General features: G+C 32.0%; 1 protein-coding gene and 1 long non-coding RNA gene across 2 annotated transcripts in view; one reads left to right on the top strand and one right to left on the bottom strand.

The window, feature by feature from the left end:
- Positions 1 to 10,441, bottom strand: part of LOC118187035 (uncharacterized) — a 211,258-nt gene extending 200,817 nt beyond the window's left edge. Inside the window, exon 1 of the mRNA XM_085811377.1 lies at positions 7,356 to 10,441. Coding sequence (XP_085667503.1) covers positions 7,356 to 10,094 — 2,739 coding nt within the window. The 5' untranslated portion in view covers positions 10,095 to 10,441. The remainder of the gene's footprint in view (positions 1 to 7,355) is intronic.
- Positions 10,442 to 11,691: 1,250 nt separating this feature from the next.
- Positions 11,692 to 15,340, top strand: LOC146998624 (uncharacterized). The gene is made up of 2 exons (XR_015039633.1): positions 11,692 to 13,794; positions 13,926 to 15,340. It is a non-coding gene; the product is annotated as an uncharacterized LOC146998624 (long non-coding RNA).
- Positions 15,341 to 16,297: the final 957 nt, after the last annotated feature.

The following is a 16,297-nucleotide window of genomic DNA, read 5'->3' as shown; positions in this document are numbered from 1 at the left end:
GTTTAGTTTGACTCCCTCAATGTTGCAAGTTCTGATGTCTTCAGTTAATTCCATGGAGGGATTTGGATTTATCACGGATACCATAAGGCAGTGACCCTCAACCTTTGTGTCCTTATGAGCACTTTTTAGAACACCTGCTGGATGTCGGGCACCATTTACTTATGGTGCATTTATAGTTGGATAGAGTTAATAATACATGCACATAAAAAAAAGAAAAAAAAAAAAAGATTAGTCGCATTTCGCTTTGTGCTCGTATCTGTGTTGGATGCAATTTCTATTTCATTAAAAATGAGAATTCCACATAGAATTTTATTGAAAACTAAAACATTTTGCTGTTATCGTACAGTGGTGAGCGTGCATTAAAACAATCGGCAGGTGCCAAGGTGCCCGCAGGTATAGGATTGGGAATTCCTGGTTTAAACTGTAAAATTCTTGTTGTTTTAAAACAAGTATCAAGAAAATATAAAAAGTATTTACTTTAAATACTGAACTGGTTTTGCAGCTTTAAGATTTGTTATCCAAAAAAGTAACAACAGTCCAGTCATTAACATGTAAGGAAGTTGGAAACGCATGCCATACAGGCTGCCATGAAACTCGCAGTTACCTTAAATGGGAAAACTTCAGTAATCAATTTTATTGAGCAGCTGAACTCCCATTTTCTACTGCATCCAGTGCCAGAAGCACAAAAAGTTAACATCGCAATGGCCGAACTTAGAGCTTAGACTTCTTCTTGGTATAAGTGCTGTGGAAAATTCGTGTTGGGTAAGCCAGGGAGCAATACTTACATATTTGAAAATTTTAAAAATGATCTTATTAGCCTTCCAGCATGCGCGCTTGGCAATTTTACATGAGCACGTGCGCGTCATATTTTTTTAGGACATACGTTATTTTACTGTTTTTGGCATGAAAACGACAGAAATGAGTGAATATTGATAAAAAAAAAATTTTAAGAAATAAAATATTAATGTTATTATTGCAAAATACAAATGATATCACATTCAAATATAAGTAAATTATTTTAAAGTTCTTATGTTAGTGAGATGGAAATGAAATGATGTATTTTATTATACAAAATTTTTAATTTATTATTTAATAATTATATTTTAAAATCAAAGCTAATTTTAACATTTACCAAAGACAAGTATAGACAATAAAAAGGAAAACACCTTGGTAGGGAAAAAAGTAAGTTTAGCATTACTTACATCCCAAAAGAAATTTACTTCTCACTGGTTACAAAAACACACTTTAAACTAACTTTAATGTTTTTATTTATTTCTAAAAAATAGAAATAAAAGAAAAAAAGGAATGGAAATCGCTATTGTTCTCCCATCCAAAGGTTTCCTTGTGTTCGTTTTCTTCATCAGATAATTCTTGAAGAATCCGAGCAAAATCAGCTGGTTGCACATATTTTTTTGCCATTAAAACCGATATAGAGCCAAATGTATTCAAATTAAAATAATACACGGCAATTAATAACACAAAATTACAAAATATTTGAGAAAAAAAAATATTTTCCGAATTTTAAAACACGACCACGCGCGTGTCGTAAATTTTATGAAAACACTGCCATGTAGTACAAAAGCCCAGAAAAAGAAAAAAGTCAAGTGACTTCCTGTTGGTACATTCCATGATGTGGAGAAGGGTAGAAAGGAGGAATAGAAATGACTTGAAGATGCCTCAGCTTCGATATGCGAAAAATGTGCACTAAAAACTGAATTTGTCGTAAATTTTGCACATATGTGCGTGCTGGAAGGTTAAAGCGCTCTCCGATGTGATAGATAGGGCTAAGCTCGAGTCGAGCTATCTTAGTAAATTTCAGTTTAAAGTTGAAGAGTTAATTCATTTTATTCTATGAAAGTCCAAATTTTTATTTTGTTGTATGGCTAGAGGGTGGATTAAAAAATTATTCAAATTATTTTTCCTAGGTTGCTGCCATAAATTCAGGATTATTTTCAACTTTGCAATCCAACAACTCTGGAAAGCCTATTCGAGTTGGCCACTAAATTTCAAAATAGATGCATGGCGGAGAAAAACATGCTTGCCAGGGCATGGTGAGAGGCCAAATGGGCAAAGTTTGAGACCAGCACCTTGGTGAAGGCCACAGTTTGGACAGAAAAGACAGTTTGATGGAAGAAAAAAAAAAAAAGGTGTTCAAATACAAGTGGCGTTGCCAAAATGCAGGGCAAAAGAAAAAACAAGCAGAAAATAATATGAAAAATTTAAACTAGGATGTGGTTCTCAAGATAAGAGGCTACAGTTTCCCTGAAGGCAAGAGAATCCCTCAAAATTTCAGCTGAATACCATTACAGTTCAAAATTTGGCATAGTTCGTTGTGCAGGTGTTACTAAAAAATGTCCCTGCAAATGCACCAATATACACAGGAGCTCAATACAGTTTTATTGTTCATCAACTATCTTAAGAACAGTTTTGTTCATCAACTATTTTAAGAAAGATAAAACTATCAATAGCGAATATTATATGGCATTATTGGATCAAATAAGTGTAGCAAAAAAAAGCGGTAAAAGTATAGTTTAGGGTACCCCTTGACGAAACTTGGCGATTTTTGGCTGTACATGGACACCGTTTTTGTGAAATTCCTTTGACTCATTATTTTGGCTTGCGAAGTGGTGATTTTTGCGGCAAAAATCCAAAATAGCAAGACACAAAGCCAAAATAGCAAGACAAACAATTGCATCGGTATCCATGTACATATCGACTTATTTTCACTTAAAAAAAAAAAAAAATCCCTGAATTGCACAAAAATGGCATTGCGCACTCTTTTAACTTTATCCATGTACACATCGACCTATTTTCACTTTTAAAAAAATCCCAGAATTGCACAAACTTGCATTGCACACTCCCTTTACTTTGTCAATGTACACATCAATATATTTTCACTTAAAAAGTCAAAGGAGCACCCAATTCTACAATATAGGCAAACAAAAATGCATAATCTCAATCAAATGCATTTTAAACCAAACAATTAAATAACATAAAAAAGGAAAAACATGTTATACATCGAACGCTTCACATAGTGACCATCCGAACCTTTCTTCCTACAAACCCATTCAAATCCATCTAAATGGTTTTTACGTTCGACTAGATGCATATCCTTTCTACATACAGGACACTTATAATGGCTACTAAGTAAACCTTCATTTACACAACAGTCAATTAAAGCTCTCAATTAAAGTCATGATTAAAGCAGTCAATTAAAGTCAATTAAAGCTCCAAATGGTACGGAAACTTCAAATTAATCTTACTACATTCGGCCATTCTACCGTCTAAAGAATCGAACCAACACACACCATAAAAATGCTTATAAAACATCCCATGATTCAAAATTTCCCAGATTCTTGCACTAGGGTTTCCATAACATTCAACTACTCAGGCTATCATAAGTGAAACAACAACTTGGCGATAAATCAAACAACAACTTCGCCATAATACAAGGGGTACCTTAAAGTCTACTCTACCCAAAAAAGCCTCACATCCAAAAGAAAAAGTGTTGTTTCATTAAGACAATCTTCCGTGTCACAAGTCAATGAAAATGATGGTTAAATTGAATGAATTACCCTTTGAATCGCTTCCCCACCCATTGTAGTCTCCAGATCTGGCTTGCATCGACTACTGGCTATTTGCAGACATCAAAAAGATACTCTAGGGAAAGAAATTTGCTCAAATGAAGAAGTGATTGCCAAAACTAAGGATTATTTTGAAAGCAAAGATAAATTGTTCTACAAATAAGGCATAACAAAATTAGAGAAGCGCTGGAAAGAATGCATCATTCTTGAAGGACAGTATGCTAACGAATAAAGTCGGATTTCTAAAAAAAATTTTTTTTTTTCTTAGCTAGACAGGAGACTTAGTGATGTGTTATAGACATAATCAAGTTTCTGTAGCTGCAGCAAACTCCCTTGTAATCTCAGCTGATGTCAATTGTTCATTTATTTTACCAATCATTGTTCCTAGTCTGCTATGGTCAGGAAGACCTTGACCTAGTCACCCACATTCATCACCAATGTATTTAAACCATTTTTTTATTCTTGACACATCTTTTCGACAACTTTTAAGTCTTTACAGACCCAATGTCTAGCCTGCTGCCCTTTTATCAATTCTACATTACTTCTCACATTCTTTCAGATGTCTTCCCAATGACATGTTCTTTTGTGCACATACAAAACTTTTATGCGACTTACTACATGATCGTTGAAATTAGAATTTGAAACTCTCCTTTATATGCCTTTCCACATGTGTTAAATGAATGGGCAGACAAATTTAAGTATTTTTTGTAGCAAAGACAAAAACCACTGGACTGTGCAGTAATGTTGACCTTGATCTATAAACTACCTACCTTTCAAATGAGTTCACTTAATAAACTTCACCTTTTACGTAGCTGTTTCTTTAATTTTTTTTTAATTTTTGAATTTTGATGAATTCAAAAAAGTCTGACATATTTTTTGTCAAATTACATTGAGAATACAAACATGAATTAGGCCTGTGTTCTCAATATAGCTTGGCGAAGAATATTTCAAACTTTTTACATTTTCTCATAATCTTTGTAAATTAAAGCTGGTGTAAAAGGAGAGGAGTATTACAAATTAACATGAATAAACACTAAAAATGGAATATTTAATTCTTTCCAGAAAATTTCTTTCCAAAAAAATCATCAACATTAACTGAAATAGACAATTAGATAATTTTAGCTTATACCATTCGTTATACATTAAACGCGCAGCGAAAACGTATTCTGCACTTGTGCACACGCAAATGCGCAGTCGTAAAGGTCTTACGCGCACGCTTAAACGCCTATGCGCATGCGCAGAAAGTTTTTAGCTTTGAGGTCCGGATTATGGCTGTCCGAATTAACGACTTTTGACTGTATTGCCTTTTTCTAGTGCATATATGCGATAACGTGCATTTCCTTTTTTATGTTTTTTCATTATGTGATTTAAAATGCAGTTCATTGAGCTTCGATTGGCTACAAATTTTGTTCAATTTTGGTGATGAGTAACTTTGTTTAAACATTATATGACATCATCATTCTCTTAAAATGATGAAAATAGATCGATGTGTACATGGACACTGAGTTTGTGTAATTCTTCAGACTAGTTATTTTGGTTTTATGTATTAGCCAACTTGAAATTGTACCTGGCTAGTCAAATGCCAAAAATCACCAAGGGGCACCCTGAAATATATTTTTACCAAATTCTGTTTCACATTGCACTACACTTGTTCTGGTACCTAGGCCTACTTAATCAATTAATATACTCTCTAATCGAAAATATTTTGTCAGAGATTTTAACCTTTATATTTCTGAATGGTAAAGTGTCACATATTAACAAAATTTATTAACTTGATTTCTATAATTATGTATTTTACTAATAGAAATTATAGAAATCAATGTCTCTAATAAAAAAAATAGGCTGAACTTTGGAATATGGTAACTGGTAGTTTGGCAACATTTTGGAGGCGATAAAGGTTACTACCTAGGACTTTGGTAATAATGTGAGAAGCACTCAGTTCCAATAACGCATTATTTTGTGTGAGGGAAATGAGAGATCATGAGATATGTCATGTGACATTAATGGATGAATTACAGTTGTTTAATCAGAAAAGGGGGGAAATCTGGAAATTTCGTATTTAGCTATATTCTGTGTTGTGTGAAACGTGACATTAATGGACGAATTATAGTTCTTTAATCGGAAAAGGGGGTTAATTTGGAAAAGCTTCATTGTGTGTGGTGTGAAATAGTGTTGATTAATTTTCGGATTGCATGGTGCTATGTAAAGTGAATTCTAAATGTTTAATGCGTTTATCTGATAATAATAATGAGTTGAGATTGTGTGAAAGGAAGGATATTACAAGTTTAAATGGTGGTGCAAGAAATATGGTGAAAATGGACATTTTGTGAAAAGGAGTGTAAGGAAGGGTACGTGGTTTGCTGAGAGTAGTTTGAGTATAGGTGAAATTTTATTAATTTCTTATTTACTTGGTGAATAGACTTCCAGTTGACTACTGGATTTAGGATTTAGAAATTAGCAGTAGTACTGCAGCGACGTAATGAAGATTGTGAAGATTAGGTAAGTTAGTATTTTTAATCATTTGAGGATATTATTTTTATTCATTGTTCTAAATGTAAGGAGTAAATAAATTAAAATGGTATTATTTAAAAATTATTATTAGCAATGATTTAGTTTACAGTAATTAGGATTGTAATCTAATTTTTATTAATTTAATGTATGTGCTTATTTAAAGTAGTGTTTTTTAATTTAATTATATTTTAATTTAATGATCGTGATTTTGTGAGTTATATGTTTGTAGTATTTTGGAATACGTTTGAATTGTATACGTTGAGTATTTTCATGCATTTTCGTGAAATTTTTCTAATTTATGAGAAAAAAGCAGTGTAAATGGATATAGTGAAGAGTGTGCGTAATGCCATTTTTGTGCAATTCTGGGATGTTTTTTTAAGTAAAAACAAGTGGACGTGTACATGGTTTAGTGATATTTTAATTAAATGATAGTTATTTTGCGAATTTTATGCGTTGTAAGAATTTGGTATACGTTTTAGTTGAAGTAAATGTGCATGGAAATAATTTAAATATTTGACACTAAGTATTTGTAATGTTTGTGGTATGAATTCGTTGGTGACGTTTATAATATAATAGATAATTTAGAGGTAAAAGTTTTTGGATATTTTATTTATTTTATACGTGGAAATATTCATATTTGGAAAGGGTATATACTTTTTCGCGATAAGGTAATTTCATATATGTTCTTTTTACCGGGTTTAAAGATTCAGAAAATTGTCATGCATTTTCGTGAAATTTTTCTAATTTATGAGAAAAAAGCAGTGTACATGGATATAGTGAAGAGTGTGCGCAATGCCATTTTTGTGCAATTCTGGGATGTTTTTTTAAGTAAAAATAAGTCGACATGTACATGGTTTATGTGTATGTGTTATTATGAAAAACGCGCAAGGAGTTTGCGATTGTGCACTTTTTCCCAATTTTGCAGTGAATATTTGTCATGATAAAGCAGTTTTGTTAGATAAAATTTCTAGTATAAGTGTAATTTGGCTAGTAGATTGTTGGAAAAAGTGTTCAGTAAATAAAAAGAAAAGAAACATGTCTTTACTTCGTGAAGACAAAATGGCGGCGGGAAAAAAAAAATACAGGATTGCTGTAGCAGAGTTGGTCGCCAAATTTTCGCCAAGTTACCATAATCCAAAGATCAACCAAAAAATACTGTAATATTTTATCATAATTTATAACTTTTCCATTTTTCTTTTCAAAATTCACTTTACACTGTCAGAAAGAGATTTCTAGCATGTAAGTTGTTAAACCACTTACCAAAATTTGGCACCCTTTGCTGTTTTCATCATCTGGTGGTGGAGGCAAAACTATCCAATTATATTTCCTCATCTCCACAGGTACTTTCATTCTTTCAAAATCTTTCCACTGAGATATTATGGATTCAAAACACGTTTGGCATGTGACAACACATTCTCCATTCAAAAGAGTCAGAGCCCCAGAAGGTCTAGTGTGTTCCAATAGGAATGGAAAGTCCTTAACAGATATGGAACATACTCTTTTACGATAAGTTGTGATGCCACAAATATAGCACACATAATTATGAGTGTTGTAGCGCCGATGCCAAGGATTTGCATCCTCTTGGTAAGGAGAAGATTCATAGGCAAGCCATTGGGATATTAAAGAATGATAACAAAACATACAAACTAAAGCATTACCATCATTACTTAACCTTTCTGCTCCTTCAGGCAGTGGATGCTTTGTAAGAAAAGGAAAAAATGGCACTTCTTCTGACACTTTATCAATATTAGACATCACAATTGGTCCTGATCTGATTGCATAAGTAAGACCAGAAGAATTAGGTTCTCCACAAACAAAACAATTAATTTGCATCAGAAACAGTGGTCGAACGTAGGGGATATCTAAAGGACCACATATTCGAGGAACTGTTTCCTCTGGATTGCATGGAAGTTTTCCAGATAGTGTTTTAATATCATTTGGACTGTTATCTGAAGTCAACATTGAAGCACTGGTTTCAGTAACACTAGATACAGTCAGTGTATTTACAGTTGTGAGCAATGGTTCAACATTAGATGAATGCTTGGATAGGTCTACCTTAATATCAGGAGACGACACTTGTATGTGTAGAGCTGCACTTGCATTTGATAGGCAGACATTATTTGTAAATTGTGCACCCTGCTCTCTTTCCAGAGAAGACGAAAAAATTTCATATTGCCTCTGTGAATGAGGGACATGCGCTGATTCAAACACTTCCCACTGATTTTTTAAAATTAAATAACACTGGTTGCATCCAAGGATTCTACCATACTGGTCAATATTTTTTCGATTATTCGGTTTGATAAGTAGTCTAAGAGAAGGAAAATACATATTTTTTTCTTGAGGTACAGTTTCTATAAAACAAACATTTTCAGAATTTAATGGGCATTCACATAAGCTGCAAACATTACTACTAGAAACAAATTTTAAAGCATATTCATCTTGATTACTTGTGTTGATAGAACTGGAAGAAGATGGATCCACAGAATTAGACTGCTGTATTGAATTTATAACAGGTTTGATTTCAACATTTGGCAGCTTGGATCCTGGTATTTTATATTGTCTTTGATTAATGGGTATAAAGGCTCTTTCAAAAGCTTCCCACTGGTAAGTTAAAGATATATGGCATTGCTTGCATATTTTAACACATCCTTGACTATCCACAGGACCTGCATTCGAAGGCTGAGGTAAACTCCTAATGAACGGGAAGTAAATATCCCCCACTGGTAATGTATTGACAAGAATTAATGACTCTGATATTAATTCACATAGATAACAAGCAAATTTCTCTTCATTACGATTTTTAGAGCTTTTCAGATGCTGTCGAAGCATGCTAGAACTATCTGATGCAGATTCATTTACAATTTTATACTTACGCTTTTCTTCAGGTGTATCAGACAATTTATATACACGAAGCTGACGAAACAAAGTTTTATAACACAAAGAGCACACTGAGGCTTTTCCACCTACTAGTTTATTTGCACCAGGATGAGGATTAACATTCAGAAGAAATGAAAAGAAAGGATCACCTTCTTTTTCTGGATAGGCATTTATAAACCTTTGTGCAGACAACTGAGTAATCATACCACATGTATAACACACAAATAATTTGTCTTTCATTCGAATTTCCTGTTTTACTGAAGTTGTGAGAGATTTACACTGATAAGCCCGTTCATGATGTGGCACATTTTGCCTCTGATAACTATCCCATTGCTGAATCAGTGATTTATGACACATGTCACAAGCACTCACTTTACCACTGTTATCCATAGGTTTTGCATTAACAGGTTTGGGATGCATCATGAGGCTGGGAAAATATGGGCAGTTAGGAACAGGTTTTGCAAATACATTAAATATAAATTTTGATTCCAGCCCACATATGTAACATATCTCACCACTTGTTACTGGAGAGGATGTAGACGGTAGCTGAGATAGCGTTCTCGCTGGCATTCTCAAATCAAGGATATTGCTAGCTGTAGTATTCAGTTCATTGCTTGATGCAGGTATGTTAAAAGAATTCGAGTATAGAGATTCTGTACGTTCACTTAATTTTGATTTTACAGCATCCAAACTGACTGGATGATGACTTCGACTTTGTTTCTTGTTAGAACGACACTCTACATCAACACTGGTGCTAGAAGATTCAAACAGGGACTCGTAATCTTGCTGTAAATTGAGATCCATGCCTGCAAACGGGCCACCATCTAACCGCTTTAACCAATATATCCTTTTGCTATGAGGAGTTTTATTCTTTTCATACGCATCCCACTGCTGAATTAAAAAATTATAACAGACTAAACAAGTTAATACTCGACCATCAGGTCTCATGTTTTCAGCTCCTTCTGGTGGTTGATGACGGTCCAAGAACGGAAAAAATGGACGGTCAGCATAGGGTTTCGAAAACACAGTGTATTCAGCTCTAGGACCTGAGCACACGTAACAATAATTTACTGACCGGTGCTCCTGTTTAACAAGCATTTCTCTTAAAGTAGTTGAAGACATGTTTTCAGATAGTTTCCATTTTCACACTCTCTCAACCTAATAATTTTTACATTCACAATATTAAAATTTGATATCACTTACTGCTTGTCCAAATTATGAAACGTATAAAACATCTTTCACTTTGACAGAAGAAAACAATCACGTCGCTGTCATATTACTTCGACAATGAAATAATAAATAAATAAACAAATTCTCAGTCAAAAAATCTATAAAGATACTGCGCATGGCTTTAATTATACGAAACAGCCAATATCAGGATTGAATAATATGTTGAAATTTATTGCTTCTAACCCATCAACATCGTAAACACAACCGTAAATAACAAGACACTTCATTCACACACACGAACGCCGCCATCTTTCACTTTCTTCTGATGCTTTGAAACCTTTTCACTTCTTTTCTTAGCCCAAACATTGATATTTGCAAGGAGGTTAGAATAGAAGGAGGGAACGTTCGCGGTTTCCTCCACTGTCGGGGAATGAAACTCCGCCGAACAAGCGGCGTCCATGTTTGTGACTTCAAAACATTGCATTACGGCAGTGACATGTACGTGTTTCTAACCTGTTCCGTGCATTTATTTTCCAGTAAAAATATGTTAAATTTATAATGAAATCCCTCGCTATTGTTGAATTTTTGTTTTAAAGTAATAAAGATGATATCCATAATTTACTATGTACAGCAAATTATTAAGAAATAGTTCGAAATCTAAATGCATGCGCATAACATTAAAGGCTTTAAAAAATGATGTTTCTGCATATTTCACGAACTTACTTAGGTTAGAAAATAAATCTTGATAAAATAAAACAGATTTATGTGAATTCATTGATTTCAGTTTATGCGCATTTCATATTTATTAATCTCAAAGAAACTGCCTTTAATTAAGTTGAATTACAGAAATACACCTATATAAGTTTTTGGATACATCTTTCCACATGTTCAATTGTGTAAATATTTTACTTAATTTTATCACTATACTGCCCAGAAATTTGTAAGTTTATGCAAAAAATTTTTAACAGCGGTACAGTTTATCTTAACTTAAAAAAATGAATAATAATTAATATATAAAGAAAAGCATCGCTTTATTTAACACCTTTACAATTAATAAAAATAGTAACAATTGATTTCTTACTTTTCATGAAATTTATAAAACGAATAACTAAAACGTTCAAATTATACAATTTAAATCCTACCATATAGCATTGTATCTTAAGGAACGAAGATACCAGCTATAAACAGAAATATTAAAAAGTATTTAATATATTTTGATTATAGTTATATTAAATAACCTATTTTAAGTCCTTTTTTTTCACATCTGGAAAGAAAACCACATGACATTGTGATATTTTTTGACATAGTTGTCATATTACATAAAAAAAAGAAAGTTAATACTTACGTGTGAAAAATAATGCCCGGAATTTTTTCGAGAATCTATTTGTGCATCCATATGCAATACAAGCTGACATGCTTCAAAAAGAAAAGAAAAAAATGTTGCAATGACAGACTTCCTTGCACAAGTCACGGTGATAACAGGAAGATGGCCGCCAAGCTTCACCGTTTGAGTTGAACCTTTCCTCCTTCTTAAGGCTCCTATATACCAGGCTGAATCATCAGGCATTCGCTATCCCAAGTGGGAGATTAAATGGCGGCTGTGTAGTTACGGTGCAACAATTTTTTGTGTTTTTTTTTTTTTTGTGTAAAATGGGCGGATGTGCAGCTATTAATTGTTCAAATCATTCACGGAAAGGTCATACATTGGTAAAATTTCCTAAAAATGAAGAAAGAAGAAAAATATGGGTAAATAATTGCCGAAGAGACAATTGGAAACCTGGTCCAAGCGCTGAAATTTGATTAGTAAGTATAATGTTAATTACGCCTTGATTCAGAGTTTATATCTTCTCTGATGTTTATAATGTGTAAGTAAAGTGAAATTCTTGTGTACAATAACCTAAGTATCTGCTAATTTCTGTAATAATAGCTATAATTAAATTAGTCTAGGGTTAATGTACCCGTCGCCAAACATCGCCAATGTGGATGTTTTGAATGTGGAAAAGAAATTTCTCTTCTAATATAAAGCGCAAATTTTGTTTTCCTGTGCTAATTGTGGAAATTATACTAATGTAACATGAAAATCATTAGCATATTGAAATTTATTAAAAAACAAATCATAATTTGGAAAGTCAAGATAAAATCTGAATGTTTGCTAAAGATATATGTAACATTATACTATAGTTGCAATATCGTTGGAATGATATATAATTTTTTTCTTTATTTTATAATCACTATTGTTAAAAAGTTAGATGAGTTTTTTATGCACGGTGCCCACTAATGTTTCTTGGTTAAAATAACTTCCAGAATTTTGACATTGACATCTGAAGTCAATAGAATAAATTGAATAGTATGAGACAAAATATATATAATCTGACTTCAATAATTGCAAGTACCATATATTTATAATCACAGTATTATACAATTTGGCAATGGAGTAAAGATTTAGAAATGAATGCAGAACATTCAAATAAGCACAGAAAACTTGTGAAACTGCATGTGTATTTTTCAAAAATAATTGTAGTGTTTTTAATGCATGTGTAGTGTTTAATGCATGCATAACAATCAAATAAATCTGCCTATAATGATGAATTTCAAAGGCCAAGCCAAAATCCTTTCATGAATTTGATACTTCTAAAGAATGTGATCTCGTCAAATTAAATCCTCATGACATTGATAAACAGTTATTACTGATATGTGTTACAAAGCAGATTTTTATACATGATAAATAATATTTTCTGAAGCGTTATTTTGTGTTGTCATCTCTAAATAAGAAATTGCCTACAAATTCAGAAAGCTACTGAACTACGTTCTAGAGTTTTTAATAACTTTAATTGGATATGTCTGTGGGGATGTAATTTAAAAAATTGTCGTTTAAACTGGCCTTGATGCTTTTTAAAATGCATGTTGGCACTGTGCTTCGAAATTAGGCCTATGTTTTGAATGATTAGAGAATTAAAAATTAAATATTTCAATTAAAGCAATAAACATTACTACAATTATAACAAGAATCATAGTCTGCTCTAATTATAAATGTATTTATCGGCCTAGTATCTTAAAAGTTGGGTGAAGTGAACTCATATTTTCTTATCTATTGTAAGAGCACTATAGCAAGAAATATAAAGTTTTATTTTAGTTGTTTTTAATTTTATAGCAAAACACTACTTCATTTAATTTTTGGATAATGTTCTAAAGAACACTTTAAATTATAGGCAAAAAATAAATATTGGATAATTAAATTCTGCCCAAGCTTACAAGATGCTGCTGCTGATATGTTAGACATGGTTTGTTTATTGTTTCAGTTTTTTATAATACTGGGCCTAATTTAATTACCTGCATATTTATTTATTGCCTATACTTACTTACAGTTCATGCTTGCTGCCTTTGGCACAACCTCACTGTGTGAAACACTTTTCTCACATTTCTTTCGTGTGGTTTGTTTTTTGTACTTTTATTTATTTTGTATACTTTTTTTTATTACTTTATGTATTTACAGGATCATTTTGAGGAATTTCAATTTGAGTCACTATGCAAAGATAGTTAAAAACTAAGAAAAACTGCAGTACCAACACTCTTTAGCATTCCAAATCCACCACCATCTGTAACTGACAAGAGGATAAGAGAAGTAAGATGTCCTAAGCCAAATACTGAAGTGGTAAATTATTTAATATTCTCCAAAAAAATTGTTGAAAAAATCATTGTTATTACAAATATATTAATTCAGTCAACCATTGTTTAAAAAAATAATCACAGCATAACATGTTTACTATTTCTTTTTGAATTTAGGAAACTCTACCTGCTTCAAATGAAGAGTTGTTAAAAAAAAATAGAATTCCTTGAGCAACAGCTTCAAGAAAAAGATGCAAAATTGACATCATTTTTGTCCGATGAGCAAGTAGGAACCCTTGCTGTGCAGTCAAAAAGGAACTGGTCAGAAAAGTCCATTATAAAAGGACTGAAGATGCGATTTGCTTTGAGCAAACATGGATATAATTACCTCAGAAGTACTGGATATCCAGCACCATCGTACAGTACCTTGAACAGGAGGATTAGGGACATAAAAATTAATTTCGGCATTTTAGAAAATTTGTTTTTTTTCCTCAAGACAAAAGTTCATTCATTGGATGCTCTTGATAGGAACTGCTGCCTTTTAGTTGACGAAATGGAAATAGCTTCATATCAAGATTTTGATACATCGTCTAAGTCATTCATTGGAAATGTTACGTTAGGAAGCTAAGCATTACACTATTGTAATGCTTAGAGGCCTTAAAACATCATGGAAACAGATTGTTGCCAATGAATTAACAGGGCCTTCAACATCAGGTTCTGACATGAAAGATCTAATTCATAGAACTGTAGTAGCAGCTACAGAAATAGGTTTAACTGTAAGAGCCTCTGTTTCAGATATGGGAAGCAATAACAGAGCAATGTGGTCGTCATTGGATGTGTCTGTCTCTAGGAGAGATAGGAAGACAAATTACAACATTGGAGGACCTGATGTTTTCATTCACAGTATTGCAGATGTACCACATCTCATTAAAAATATGAGAAATACATTTCTTTCAAGTATTATAATATTACCAGAGGAATTTTTTAAGCATGATAATTTTATTTATTTCTTTAGTGATGCATATATATAGAGAGAGAGAAGGTATTTGGTCCTACTGAAGTTATAATAAATCTAATTTTACTAGATCTCTCCCTCCCCTCAGGTGTAGAAAATTTTCAAATGCAGAAAGTTTATTTGCAGAATTAATTCATTTCTGATAAACTTATTATCATTAATTTTTTATATACCATGTTATTAAGTTACACGTATGACTACTGTGTAATAAACTTGTATTTAGGGCAAAAAATTAACTGTTTTGCAGCTGGTGACTAATATCATATGCTTCTAAGAATATTACTTTAACTTTTTTCATAACTTTTGTATTTCAGGAACATGAAACTGTTATTTTGATATACTTAAATAATAAAAGTGTGTATCTGAATCAATTAATGGATACAAATATTTTACAGTTATTTTTAGAAGATATTTGCCATATCGCTTCTAATAATTCATAAAGTATATTAAAATATAGGTAAATAATTTGGTGCAGAATTCAAATTTAGGGTTTGAAATATAGTGAATCATGAGACTAAATGATTTTTATTGTCATGATTTGCCTGGGCTTAAGAATGTACTTTTCGCCCGGTGGAAATTGTCATCAAACTGTCCTGAACAGGCTTTTTGTTGATAATAACTTCCAGGCTTATCAGTACCTCCTTTTGAGTGGAGGGTATACAAATATAGTACCCAATTTAAATTACATTGTGATTGTAATAATATTGTGGTATTAAATAAGTGATTATAATTACAATTTAGATAATTGCTTTGTAATTATATTACATTGTATCTGTGAACTCTTAATTTCATTACTTTATGCAATTATGTTGTAAGTGCATAATCTAATTGCAATAATATAATCTATTCACAATTACAAAATAATTATAAATGCAGTTACATCTTAAATAGAGGCCATTTTAATACTTTTAAATTTTTGCAAGATAACTTCCCATTAAGGTTCATTTGGAGGAAACTATGCAAATACTAAAAAAGAAGTTATGTTAAATTTACATATTTTGTACAGTAGTTTCTTGTTATAATGCTGTTCAATATATCTTCAATACTTTTGTAAATTTAACGACATTCTTTGCAATTACTGTGGGGCTTTAAAAAGAAGTTTCTTAGTTATGCTTTCTAATAAGAATGTGTTAAAAATTAAGTATTATGTATAATAACTAACAATTAAAAAAACTTGACTGCATGAAAATGCTGTTGCTGTGTAAAATAAAAAATAAGCTTTCTTTTATGCTTTGAAATGAATTACATGTGGTTAAGTCGTCCTTTTACAATTTAAGAATGTGGTTAACACACATTCTTAAATTGGACAGGTTTTATCTAAATTATTAGTATAAAATATATAAACTATGAATTATTTTGTAACATAACTCAAATTACAAAATTCATTCTATATACGTTCAAATTTATTATCTTTTATGGAATAACTGTTTTTTAATTTAGGTAAAAATTGGATTTTTAGAAGTATTACAAATACAATGCAACACAAAGGTGATCTGATTGGAGAGGAAGGACTTTTTATTACGGTTTCTAGTTC

This window comes from Stegodyphus dumicola, chromosome 2 (assembly GCF_044657685.1).
Source record: "Stegodyphus dumicola isolate Sdum_Otavi_A_Nest chromosome 2, ASM4465768v1".
NCBI classification, from domain to species: Eukaryota; Metazoa; Arthropoda; class Arachnida; order Araneae; family Eresidae; genus Stegodyphus; species Stegodyphus dumicola.
Note: the sequence above shows the minus strand (reverse complement) of the source record. Positions and strands in the feature narration are given on the sequence as shown.